The sequence below is a fragment of the Antechinus flavipes genome, chromosome 2 (genome assembly GCF_016432865.1).
Source record: "Antechinus flavipes isolate AdamAnt ecotype Samford, QLD, Australia chromosome 2, AdamAnt_v2, whole genome shotgun sequence".
Classification (NCBI taxonomy): domain Eukaryota; kingdom Metazoa; phylum Chordata; class Mammalia; order Dasyuromorphia; family Dasyuridae; genus Antechinus; species Antechinus flavipes.
The window spans coordinates 258509125-258522604 of record NC_067399.1 but is presented as its reverse complement, the minus strand read 5'-3'; the positions used below and the strand labels follow the sequence as shown (position 1 = coordinate 258522604).

Below are 13480 nucleotides of genomic sequence, written 5' to 3'. Positions count from 1 at the left end.
TTGCTTGCATTTTGTTTTCTTTCTCAGTTTTTCTTCCTTATTGATCTGATTTTTCTGGTGCAGCAAGATAACTGTATAAATATGTAAACATATATTGGATTTAACATGTATTTCAACATATTTAACATATATTGGACTACCTGCCAACTAGAAAAGGGGGTGGAGGGAAAGAGGGGAAAATTTGGAACAAAAGTTTTTGCAAGGGTCAATGTTGGAAAAATTACCCATGCATATGCTTTATAAATAAAATAAATAAAAATTTAAAAATATTAATAAATGAGGGAGAGTTGGAAAAAAATAAAAGAAAGAATCTGAAGAAATCAAGCTTGAGAATGATCTCCAAGTGAGGCTGAGAGATAGAAATGGAAGCTCCAAAACATATTCACTTAGTCACTTCCTTTCTGGGTCTCACTCTTATAGATGAGAGAGCAAATGCCTTTTTCTTCAGTCTTGGGAGGTGTTAGGGCTTTAGCCTTGTTGTACGTAGGAAAAACCAGGTGGGACTAGAGGATGTTCTAAAGTTCAATAAGCTGCTGATTTATTTGTCTAGGTATAGATATATAGATGCCAAATGTAAACAAAAAAGACACAATTTGTTCTTTCCCTCCTTCACACTCCTATCATAAGGATTTTCTCTGAGCATCATTAGGAAAGTATATCCTAACCTAGAGGAACACAACTAAGCTCTCTCTCCTATCATTGTGTCTAGGACCTCTGGATTCCTTATTTTGTTATCACAACAGATATCACCGCCTCTACAATGAGGGTCCACACAGATGGTAAGAAGTCATTTCATAGCAGAAACCTCACTGAGATCTCCTCACTTTTTCTTTGATTTTTCTTGCCACGAATGTTAAACTGTATCTGCTTTCCTGCTAGACCTAGGACCATCTGTGGAATCAGACTAAAAGGACAAAAGAATGAATGTGAAAGGAAAGCCAAAAGGGAGGAGGGAATCATAGATTAGGAGCAAAAGGACAGAGGGGAGATGGATAAGAACATATGCTTAGAATGCTTAGACTGAAGGGGAGAGCAAAGAGCTGTGAAGACAACCCACAGTGCTGAGCAACTGGTCTGGGCTGTATGTACTCCAGAGATCTTTCCCAAACTAGCCCACTCTGCTTATAGGAGACTCTTCTCTGACCACCACCTGCACTAGCTATAGAAGGGGGAAGAATTTTGATATAGTGAGAAAAATGGATACCACCATTACCATACTGCCAGCAGAGATGGACTATGTAGCTTTATCCTAGAAAGGTGGCTTTAGACCTCTTAGGGAGGACATGGTTATCCCCAGGATCAAGCATGCCCTCTCAAAGCTGCTCAAGATCACACCTTTTGCATGAGTTTTTGATGGGGAATACAATCTTGGGAAATAATTGTAGATCTCTTTGAATATGGCAAACTTTATTCAGATGCCAGTTGCTGCTGCTGCTGTATTTGTGCCACTCTGAAAACTGGAATAAGTTTCTTGTCAGCTTACTTGTGGACCTGGGAGAGAAGTACTCCTTCCTTCTGAGGCAGTGTGACATGGCCTCAGGGATAAGTGGAGAACTTCCCCAGTTACCATAGCCATAAAATGATTTTGCTCTGCAAGGTCTCCCTGCCCTTTCCTGGAAAGTTCTGGTTTTAAAGGAGTCACCCATGTCATGGGTAGCATAAATTATTAGTGATAAGAAAGAAGACTTGGACTCTGCATGACCAGGCCATTTGATCCAATGCTCAGAGGCACATGATGCTCTCTCAAATCCTCCTGTTCCATCCTCATGAGTTTGTCTTGTTCTTCTTGAGTTTCCTAAAATCATATACCAGTCTCTCATGCATCCCATCTTTCCCTCTGGGTCGAGCTATCAATCACTTTACTCTTGTTTCCTCATTTCTGCAGGCTGCCTGTGGAGGTATGTCCGAGCCAGTATGTCTCTATCTGGTTACATGCCCCCGCTCTGTGACCCCAAAGATGGACACCTACTGATGGATGGTGGCTATATCAATAACCTCCCAGGTATAATTGTACCAGTGTAGAAGGGAAAACTTGAGCAGGATTGGTTGATTGCAGCCAGTCACTGCAGTGGGCTTTTGGTCTAGAGGTGCACTTCCTCACTCACATAAAATTGGCTCCTTTGCCACCTGCTTCTAGAGAAAGGCTGGGGTGGTGGCACGTTTTCTTTAGAATGGGCCAAGAAAAAAACATTTTAAACTAATTTACTGGAATGAATCCTCATGGAGCAAGGAAAGGAAACACAGACACTCACACACACCCGCAATACTGAACATATGGCTATGTTTTTATTAGCTTAGCTATCAGAACAAGGGCCAAGCATAGAAATAGGCCAATTTTAAGTGCTAGGGAGAGATTAACCCCTTTCTGTGCCAAGTCAGGGATTAAAACCCTATTTGAGACAAGGCTTCTAGAGGCCAAGTCCAAGCAAAATCTTTAACCTTTTGAAGTCGTCTTCAGAAGACCATCCCAAGCCAGCTGGACCTTTCCAAACCTGAAGCAGACTAACATACTCAGAAGCAAGAATACACATAAAGATGGCTTTGAAGTATCCAGGGATCCCATAGCAAGGGACACTCAGCAAATCACAATGGTCTCATTAGATCCTGCAGAAAGTAATACAATAAATAATACTATGTTCCTTTGGGTCCTAGGAAGAAAATGCCTCATAGGATTAACTGCTAACCAATATTGTTAGTAGAGCTGATGCTCCCTAGGGTTCTCCCCACATAGTTGTTGAGGAAGCGGCATTACATAGTGGAAGGAGCCCTGGACCAGGATGCAGAAGGCATAGTATCTCATTTTGGCTCTGCTGGTGATGAGTTACTTAACTTCATTGTATTCAATTTCTCCATTTCATCATGGGGAAAAGTGAGGTTCTTGAATTCAGTGAAACCTGTGAATGAATGCTTTATAAATTCACCTTGATACAGCATTAATGACTTATGGATATTTGAGGTTTGTTGATCAGTAAGGGCTCAGATATCCCAGGGCACCAGCCAAGAATAGATGAGCCTTTGTAAGCCATCTATCTGTTTTCTCACTCACATTCACTTCTCAAACTGCCCTCAACACTATCTCCAGAGTTATCAGTGGTCTATTAATTGCCAACTCTATGTCTTTTTCTCAATCTTTACTCTTCCTGACCTTTCTAAGTATTTGACAAAGCTAATTACCTCCTACTCCTTGGAATTTCATGATACTGCTTTCTCCTAGTTTGTTTTCTTCTCGTCTGGCTTCTCCTTTCCAAATGTGTGTGTGTGTGTGTGTGTGTTTGCGTGCATGCAAGATCATTATCCTTGTTCCATGCCCTTTTTGTGAGTGTATCCCGTGCTCTATCCAGGGCTTTCTTCCCTCTCTGTCTTGGTAATTTTGTTAAATCCTTGTACTCAGCCATTAGTTCTATGCAGAAAACTCAGTCCCTCTCCTGAACTCTAGGCCTGCATATCCTTATTGGATATCTTCATGTGTCTATGGCCATTTCAAACTTAGGATGTCCAAAGTAGAATTCATTATCTTTTTTCCATGTTCTCTCCTCTTCCTAAAATCTGCTTGCAGAGCTCCAGTGGCTTCCTCTTACTTCTAGAAAAAAAAATACTGTTTGTCTTTTAGAATCCTTCACAATCTGCCTCTAGCCCACTGCACCTTTCTATATTACTCTCCTCCTTGTACTATGTATTCCAATCAAACTAGAAAGGCTGCTGTTCCCCAGCTAAGTCATTCTGATTTTCTCCTTAGAGCCTTGGAATAGGCTGCTCCCACGACTGGAATGTATTCCCTTCTCACCTCTGTCGGCACAGTACCTCACTTCCTTCAAAGCTTAGCTAAAATGCCAGCCTTTTATAGGAAGCCTGTCTTGATCTCACTTCCCACCACCAACTGAAAGTTGTTATTGTCCCAACTCATTCTGTAAATCTTTTTGTCTTCCATTTTCTGTATATATTTTATTTCCTCCAAAAGAAAAAGTCCAAAAGACTTTTGGGAAGAAGCTCACTTTTTCTTTGTGTCTCTTCTACCTAGCACAGTGCTTGACCCATAAGAGGGGCTTAATAAATGGGGTTTTTTTTTAAGTGAATTGAATCCATTACTATGGGAATTACTGAGCCTTCTCCCCACCAGCTGACGTGGCCAGATCTATGGGTGCCAAAGTGGTGATTGCCATTGACGTGGGCAGCAGGGATGAAACGGACCTCACCAACTACGGTGACTCGCTGTCTGGCTGGTGGCTGCTGTGGAAACGCTGGAACCCCCTGGCTACAAAAGTGAAGGTGGCAGTGTCTGGGCCTCAAGGGAGGGAATCGGACACTCCATGCATGGGATCAGGGAGCGGATGGGAACAGCAGAGGCTAGGCCCAGTAGGGAGGAGGAATAACAAGAATGTGGCTCGCTCAGGGTGCTTTTTCTCCCCAGCTACATGCCCAAGGGGACCAAATGGACCTTTCCCAGCCTTTTAGAAACAGTAAATGCACTAAATGCTTTACTCTCCAGCTACCACTGAAGCCACAGAACCCCAACTCCTGCCCCACTGCTATAGGTCCCTGACACCTCACATCTATTTTTGACTCCCAGCCCAGGGCTTTTTCCACTATAGCATTGCTGCCCCTCGAGGGGAAGATTTTTCTAGTTGTATGACCCAGTAGTATCAGGGGACTAGAAACAAGCCAAGGTGTTTAGTAGACTAGGAATGAAAAAAATCAAAGGATGATAAATGGGAAGGCTTTGGTTTAGAGGAGTTCATCATACAAAAATAAAAAGCAGAACCTGCTGCAAGTGCCCTTATCCAATCTGGAGAATTCATCACTTACTTTGTCCCATCCTGCCTCCTGTAACCCTGTGACATAGGTGCTGAATATGGCAGAGATCCAGACACGTTTGGCCTATGTGTGCTGTGTCAGGCAGCTGGAGATGGTGAAGAACAGTGATTACTGTGAATATATCCGACCACCCATTGATCGCTATGGTACCCTGGACTTCAACAGATTTGATGAAATCTGTGTGCGTGTCAGACTGGCTTGGGGATGTTGGGAAACATTAGAGGTGGAGATAAGAATACATAAAGAATGCTGGGAGTAAATTGTCTCCTCATTTCTTAGATCTCCAATTCAGGAGGAGAGACTTCTGTCCTTAGTCTTTCTCACCAAAGATGTCCAGGAGCTTTGTGTTTGCCTTTCCATTCAGCAGTAAGAAAATGGAAGCCTCCATTTTCAAAAGGAAAGCAACTATTTTCCTAAAGATAAGCCCTAGTTAGCTCCTGTTCCAAAAAAGCCATGGAATCATCCCAATTTATAATGATTGTGCTGTCATTCTTCTACTCCTGCAGTCCCTCACTGTTGAGCATAAATTTACTTGGCAGTCCTGATCAATTTTATATAATCAGGACCGGGAAGCAGTACCCTTGTGAATAATTTTAGGAGGAGGATTGTGAGGGTGATCTTGTAAATGACTCTAGGATAGAATGTTAGGATGTAAGGGTCCCTGTGAATGAGAAGGTGGGATTGTCAATGCCGATGTATCTCCGTGAATGTGGAGGATGGAGAGGGCAAACCTTTAGCCAGGTGTAGTGTGAATGTCAGGGCTAATATGAGCTTGCGAATGATCCCTGAGGCCAGAAAGGGAAGATAGGATTGATTTGATCCCTGAAGTCAGGAGCTATTAACTTTCTGTGCATGTTTTGGTGAACTTCACCTGCTTCCCATAGGAGGTGGGTTATCAGCATGGACGGATTGTGTTTAGCATCTGGAACCGCAGTGGTGTGCTGAAAAAGATGCTGAAGGACCGACACGAAATCCATAAAACGAAAGCCACAGATGTGAGTCTCCCTGGGTCCAGCCAAATACTTTCCTTTTTTCTTTGCAGTGTTTTAAAATTAATCTGAGACCAAGAATGAGGAGACATAGTGTAAAAGATCATAGATTTAGAGTTGGAAGGTGCATTAGTGTTCAACCAAAAGAGTTCGGGTAGTAAGTAGCAAAGCTGGGATTCAAATTCATGCCCTGTGTCTTCAAATCCAGTACTCATTCCATGGTCTCTCAAGTTCTAACTCTACCATTAACTTTATTGTGAAACCTTGAGCAAATCATTTCATGACATTTCTGGTGTCATGTATAAAAAATGCGTTATATTCCTGGTTAAAAACAAACAAACAAACAACACTATGTCATAGTTATCAGAAGAGAGATGCCAGAGAGATCTAATAAAATACAAAGATAACAAAAGGGAGGTTAAACAATAGCCCGCTGTCATCCACCTTAGATTAGTCATTGGGAGTCCTCTCACCTCTCTTAATGAGATGAAAGATTTAGAAGTGTGTTGGGGGGGTTGAAGGAGAGAGAGACGAGTTAGCTTCTCTAATAAAATCTCACATTGAATGTTTAGGAGAATTGCACATGTTTAACCTTACTGGATTGTTTGCTGTCTTGGAGAGAGGAGAGGGAATAAAGAGGGAGAAACATTTGGAGCAAAAGGTTTTGTAAAGGTGAATGTTGGAAACTACCTATGCATGAATTTAGAAAAATAAAATACCATTAAAAATAAAATAAAATCTCACATTGAGTTTGCTGTCAAAAAAAGGTACAATCCATCTCTGCTTTTAATGCAGACTTAATCCAAGGACTGAGTTCCAAGATAACTGCTGAAAGCAGGAGGGATGGTAATCTTGGTCACATGTTAATATTAATTCACATATTAATTTAATGTAGATGATTTCCCAATACATTCACTCATTGTTCATAACTCTTTATGAAAGAGGCATATAAAACAGTACTGTCCCTTCAAATGAGAAGCTGGCAAAGGTGCCCCGTAGCAAGGGGTAAGACTGACAAACAATTTCCCAATAACTAGATATGCTGGTTTCATCCTTTTCTTGCTTTTCTCTCTTGGGCCAGGATGCTGAAATACCATCTCCCAAACCATCAGGGAGAGACCCTAGCCCTGTTGGGGACCACTCATGACTCAGAGATGTTTTGAGAGAGATGATCAGAGAAGATGAGGATACACAATAGAGCTCAGAGCACAGCACCAAACTGTTTGCTGCCTCTCCAGAGGAACAGTCTGAATTTAGGTCTATAATCTTCCAAAGCCTTAGTTTTGTAAATGTTGAAATAGAACTTAACACAAGTTGTCAAGAATGTATGAATAGTTAAACTTAACCAAGGTTGGAAAATGAAGCATTCTGCCTTGTTCTGGTCAAAGAAACAGACTCATTCTTCATCAGGGGAGCCTGCGCCTCCCTTGTTGACCTTCTCTACCCATGCAGCTTGACGATTTAACTCAACATTACTAGTTGAGCATCGTTCGACTGACATGTTCTCTGTTTATCCAGGTGCTCACCTATCCCAATGCCTCCTTCACTGACCTGGCAGAGATTGTGTCACGTATTGAACCAGCCCGATCCACAGTGGCTGATGGTGAGTTGTCTGTAGGAAGCATTAGCTTATTTTCTAGAGAGCCTCAGCCAGGACTCGAGGTCAAGGCAGAAAGGAGGTAACAGCATCCAAAATGGGCGTCTGGATGCTGTGGTGTTCTCCTTTCTGTCTTGCTCACAACCCCAGGCCTGGCACTTCTCTCTGGGAAAGATAATCTTCAGGGATGGTACTGTCTGTGCTGCGCTGCTGGTGACGTTGCAATGTTTCAGCCCATTCCAGCAGATCATTACAGATGGGACGTAGCTTCTCCCCACTATGCTGCCCATGGAGGGGGCCCTCCTCTCTATTTTTTTTTTCTTCTCTCTTTCTGGGTTCCAATTCTCCTCCATCTCTACCTCATGAGCATAATAAATGAGGCTGTAGGCCTGGAGTCAGATCAAGCCTTGGATCCTTCTTACCCATTATTATCTTCTCCATGTTCGGTCTGATCTTTTCAATGGCTCCCTCTGGAGCCTAACCTATATATTCTTTTTTGTATTCCTTTGGGAGCTGTCTACCTGCCTCTTTCTCTTTTCTCTTTCTCTCCCTCTCCCTCCCTTCCTTGTCTCCTAATCCCTCTTATGGAAAGCAGGCTGTAGATCCTCTGGTTCTCTTGGTAGAACACAGTCCACATGGTTTTCTTGGGAGAAGCTCCAAGAAATCCACATCTATGAGTTACTATCAGCAGAAAAGCCAAAATTCATACTAGTTCTTTAAAGAAAACTACTGATCTCATGACCAAATATTTTCCATTCTTCTGAGCACACAGTATTTTCTTAATAGATATTTATTGAGTAGATGAGTGAATCTAGCTATTCCCTGCCACATGTAATACAAGGCCAGATACACAGGAGGGGCTCACTGTTTACTTGTTGATTGTCAAATACCACCTTATGTTGGCACAACAATTTACAGTATACAAAACACTTTCAGATACATCATCTCATTTGTTCTAATGACAGCCTCACAAGATGGGCAGGGAGGGATTATGTGCATAATTAAATGAAAGAATGTAGATTTCTTCATTAGAAATTATTGGGGTAAAAAGGAAAGCTTCATAGTGTTGTCCAGACTCCCATAGAGAGGAATCTTCACTTTGCCATATTGAGGCAGTGACCTTAGCTACTGCCTTATCTTTCTGCTTAAGGGCTTAGTGGAACTTGCTTCCAAGCAATAAACAAATTAATAAAACAGCATTATGACAACTGCTCCAATATGAATGGCAGAAATGATACATCCTGCCCACAGGTCCACTTATGTTCTCCTAATTAAATCCTAATCAATTATATTTGTCTTTCCCTGGATGGATCAACATCTGACACAGAAGAAAGGAGGATAGAAATATCCTAGGGTGAAGAATAGATCCAGGGTACAGCTCATAGGATCATGTAAGATCCTGGAACTGCAAAAGCCACTCCTGGGATTTTGAGCCAGGACTTAAGAGGGTACAACTGGATTCTCTTCCAAGATAAATCATCAGAAAAGTTTGGGAAGAGGGAGGGAGACATATTTTTAACATCCTCACTGACCTAATGGAAAATTGGAAGGTCTAACAAAAGAGGATGTCTCACTTCCTTTGCTTAGAGAATATCTGACCCAGAGGTTTGTAATTAAAAGAAACACTGATTTTAAATGAGATCTTTGTTTGGACTGACCATAAACTCCTTAAGTCTGGCATCTTTAACACTCATATCTATCTGGAAAGTCCCTTGAGAGGGTTAGTAAATCAGGGATATTCACTGAGTGTTCCTATCAGAACTCACCTAATCACTGAGAAGAGAAAGGATAATGGGTTTTAAAGCAGTTACTTTTTTTTTTTAAATAATTTTTTATTGATAGAACGCATGCCAGGGTAATTTTTACAGCATTATCCCTTGCATTCATTTCTGTTCCAATTTTACCCCTCCCTCCCTCCACCCCTTCCCCGAGATGGCAAGAGTCCTTTACATGTTGAATGGGTTGCAGTATATCCTAGATACAATATATGTGTAGAACCAGTTTTCTTGTTGCACAGGGAGAATTGGATTCAGAAGGTATAAATAACCCGGGATGAAAAACATAAATGCAAGCAGTTTATATTCATTTCCAGTGTTCTTTCTCTGGGTGTAGCTGCTTCTGTCCATCTTTGATCAATTAAGGCTCTCTTTATCGAAGAGATCCACTTCCATCAGAATACATCCTCAAACAGTATCGTTGTTGAGGTATATAATGATCTCCTGGTTCTGCTCATTTCACTCAGCATCAGTTCATGTAAGTCTCGCCAGTCCTCTCTGTATTCATCCTTAAAGCAGTTACTTTTAAGGTTCACTGATTCTCCCAAATCATACCCTCTCCCACTTTCTTCCACAGCCTGACTCTGAGTGAACTAAATAGGAACTCTGAGGGACATGGTTCCCAAAATAGGGAGGTGCCAGGGAGGTTGCCTTCTGACAGGCCACATCTTTAGTGATGCATTCATTTTGGGCATCACATTTTAGAAAGGATCCAAGCAAGAAAAACTGGAGTGGTAAGGTGAGGAGATCACGCCAGTCAAAGGAGCGAAGGACATCTAGTCTGAAAAAGAGATTTGAGAGACAGAGCAAAGGAGGTGGAGGGCTGCAATATGAAGGAGAAATTAAGCTTCTTAGCTATTAGAGCTGTCTGAAGATGGCACGAGCACTTTGAGAGATCGTAGGAGCCCAGTCCCTCCAGGGGAAGGCTGGGGCTTCCACAAGCACTTTGAGAGATGTAGGAGCCCAGTCCCTCCAGGGGAAGGCTGGGGCTTCCTTGGTCAGACATGCTTCTTCAGGTAAAGATTGGGTTCAATAAGCTTTGAGACCTTTTCTGCCTCTGAGGTTCAGTGACCCAACAAGCCCCATCAAGTATCTCTTAAATCCAGCCCTGTGGTCTTTTTGCTCATTTTCCCTGGGCATTAGACATAACAGCATTTCCGTTTATTTGTTAGATGAATCCGACTACCAGACTGAATATGAAGAGGAGATCCTAGACTTCCCTAGGGAGGATATTGACTACCAGAGCACTGCAAAACAAGATACTCAGAAAGATTCTTCCTTGTATGGAGAGAATTCGGACTCGGTAAGACTGACACCCCACTGTCCTCTCTGCTCTTGGATCATAGATAAGTAATCCCTGGACACTTTTAGTAAGCTAAGGCAAAAGCCCCAAGGGGAAGGGCCTGCCAACTCTTCTAGGATAACAGCATTAACTCCATCTGTGTCCTAGATACACAGAGTGCTCATTTAGAATTTAGACCTTCCTAGCCCCCAAGACTGACTTACTGTGATCAGTCCTACTGGGTATGGGAGAAGCTCGCTCTCTCCCCTGAGGTATGTTGCTTACTAATGTTAGACCCTAGAAGGACTATAACAATGAAGATTCCCCATGTATTCCTGGCCCAGTTATTTCCTGGGTTATGCTGCTAAAGCAATATTCTTTACCTCAATAGATATCCCCAAGTTGCTCTAAAAGGAGCAATATTCAGAGGGCTTAAAAGGAGACTTCCCAAGTTTCCTAGACTTCCTTTGGGAAGAAAACGCAAAGTTCCAAAGTATGTGTTTCTGTAGAGATGGGGCAGGGTCTGGGGCAGAGTCAAGAAGACTGTGTATTAGTAATAATAGTCCAAGACGTGTGTTTGCATTTTAGGAAGAAGACAACTCGACCCAGAATTATTCCAGCTCCTCCCAGAGCAAATCCTATCAATTAACCGATTCCCTTTCTGCCATCTCAGATTTGGACTCCTAAAAGTTCTATTCCCCTATGAGAGGCCATGAGGCTTGTCTTTTGGGAGGCTGAGATCTTGATGTTTGGTGCTGCTGGAATGAAGCCAATCACTTCTCCTGACGCCATCTTGGGCATCTGTGGGAGGGACGGGCACTTTTGATTTTCTCCTCCCCCATTCAACCAAATCACTACCAGTTGTGTGATCCTATTCTCCCAGGATTGGGGTTGGGGCGGGGAATGAGGGAGTCTGAGGAAGGGAATTCAGTGTGTTGGGAGAGTAAGAGAGATGCTGGAAAAAGGAGGTCTGTGGGTTCCTGTGGTTTTGTGTAGTTGGGAGTACCCTTGAAGTGCTTCTTCACTGATCTTGTTAAAGAAGTCTGGGGAGAAACCTTTGGAAACCTTGGAGTCTGGGGTTAGGCTGGGGTTTTTAGCAATTGGGAGTCTTGAAGCAATTCCCTGCCTTTAGTGTTCAAACCACTATGGGAGAAAGGCCTGAATGAAGGTGTACAGGAGATTCTCAGACAGGTCAGTTGCTTCTCTCAAAGGTCTTCCCCTTAGGAAAATCTTTGGGTGATGTGACGACCTTCACTCACTCTCAAAGTGCTTGTTCTGATCTGAGTCACCCACCGGGGCCATCCTCTCCGTGAGCTAAGCCAGGGTGAGACTAGGAACCTAGTGAAAGAGAACTGGGCCCTATAAGACTTAGTCCATCTTCCCATCTTGATCCTCTCCTCCTGAGGTCAGGATAAGGTATATGTATGGTGACCAAGCCAGATTCTCCACGTCTCCATTTAAGGACTCAGTACCCAAGATATATATTGTTTTCATGTCCTTGATCACCCATAAAAGAGCAACCCAAAAAGAGTGAACTAAAGGACCAGGGCTGGGCCCTGAAAGCCAATCCTTCATTCAAGAGGCATTTAGGACTACCCTTATCCCTAAGGCCCAAAACAAGCCTCTGAGAAACATAAAAAGTTGGGAGATATGACCAGAATAAAGGATACTTCATCACGCTCACTTCCCAGGATCTTAGCTCCCATTCCTCCAATTTGTGGCCTCTGAAAGGTCTCTGGGGAGGGGGGGGGAGATATTTCTCTGTCCCAGCTCAATATGAGAAGCAACCTCTTTCTCTTAGGGGATGGACAGGTTAGAGACTGGAGATGGGAAGATGTAGGAAACTGAAAAGGCAGCATATAATTTAGTTTATTAATAAATATATATATATATATATGTAAAATTCACTGACTGTTCTGACTTTCTTTGAACACACCATGGTGAAGGTCTAGAATGAGTAAGATGGAATTATTTCTGTCTCCCAGATCATCCAGTGGCAGAGCCTCTTCCTGAGGGACTAGAGAATGCCCTCAAGAATAGAGATGCTTCTCACCCACTATCCCCAGAGGGTGACTGGGCCCCAAGACATCCTCCCTGATGCTGTTACCAAGTACATAGCCTAAACTTGATCTTCATTCCCTTGCCTTTACCCTAGGCCTAAAGATGAGGGTATACAAAATAACTGTAGCTGAGGAGCAGAGGCTGCTTGAATTTTTCCTTACCCTTGCATTCTGTAGCTGTAGCCAACTGTTTGTGGCACAGAGAAGCAATCCCAAAAGGCATTGAGGAGCAGAGGGAAAATGACTCCCTGGGCCTCCCACAAACCAAAAGCCTGTTTCCTGTTTAAACTTCCCTTACCACCAAACCTTATCCATAATTCTGTGATCTAAAGTTGCTAGAGTGGGAGAGGCAAGTAATACATAACTAGTCATGGGCTCCCATTTCTACACCCACATACACATACACACCATATGCTACAATGCCCTAGGGACCCCCAGGGAAGAATGTCTATACTTCCTGCCCTAGTCCTCTGGTCTTTGTTCTGAGTTCCTGCCTCTCTACACCTTCCCTCTTTCTCGGAGGGCAGGAAGTTATTCAATTGCCATTTGCACTCAATTACATGTATAGTGAGGGATCAGAAATTGGTTCTACTAACTCATCAATACAACCCAAAACATATTAAACTGTAATTGGGGAATATTTAACAAAAATCAATAAAATCCAGATGATAGGACATTTACATTTTAAGCTAAGTCAATAGGTGACCCACAGAGATCCCTATATATGGATTAGTAACCTCATTTCTGATTTGAGTTTGACACCATTGATTTAAAGAATTGAAATTTAGTATTACAAACCCCTGCTTTTAATGAGCTACAAACTGTTGAACCATTTTATAAAGCAAAGCTCAGTTCTGTAAAATGAGTGTCACCCCATGACTTTTGATTTATAAAATCACAAATGCATATGCCTTTCACACTTGAGACTCAATCCAATTCAACACACATTAAAAACCTAATGTGCA

At 42.5% G+C, this 13480-nt stretch overlaps 1 protein-coding gene across 4 annotated transcripts in view; it reads left to right on the top strand.

Moving 5' to 3' along the window:
• Positions 1-12358, top strand: part of PNPLA7 (patatin like phospholipase domain containing 7) — a 223467-nt gene extending 211109 nt beyond the window's left edge. For all 4 annotated transcript variants that reach the window (XM_051976848.1, XM_051976847.1, XM_051976851.1 and 1 more), the window contains 8 exons: positions 710-779; positions 1886-2002; positions 4118-4266; positions 4841-4993; positions 5697-5807; positions 7320-7404; positions 10346-10476; positions 11044-12358. In XM_051976848.1, the coding sequence (XP_051832808.1) occupies positions 710-779; positions 1886-2002; positions 4118-4266; positions 4841-4993; positions 5697-5807; positions 7320-7404; positions 10346-10476; positions 11044-11142 (915 nt within the window). In that variant the 3' untranslated portion in view covers positions 11143-12358. The remainder of the gene's footprint in view (positions 1-709; positions 780-1885; positions 2003-4117; positions 4267-4840; positions 4994-5696; positions 5808-7319; positions 7405-10345; positions 10477-11043) is intronic.
• Positions 12359-13480: the final 1122 nt, after the last annotated feature.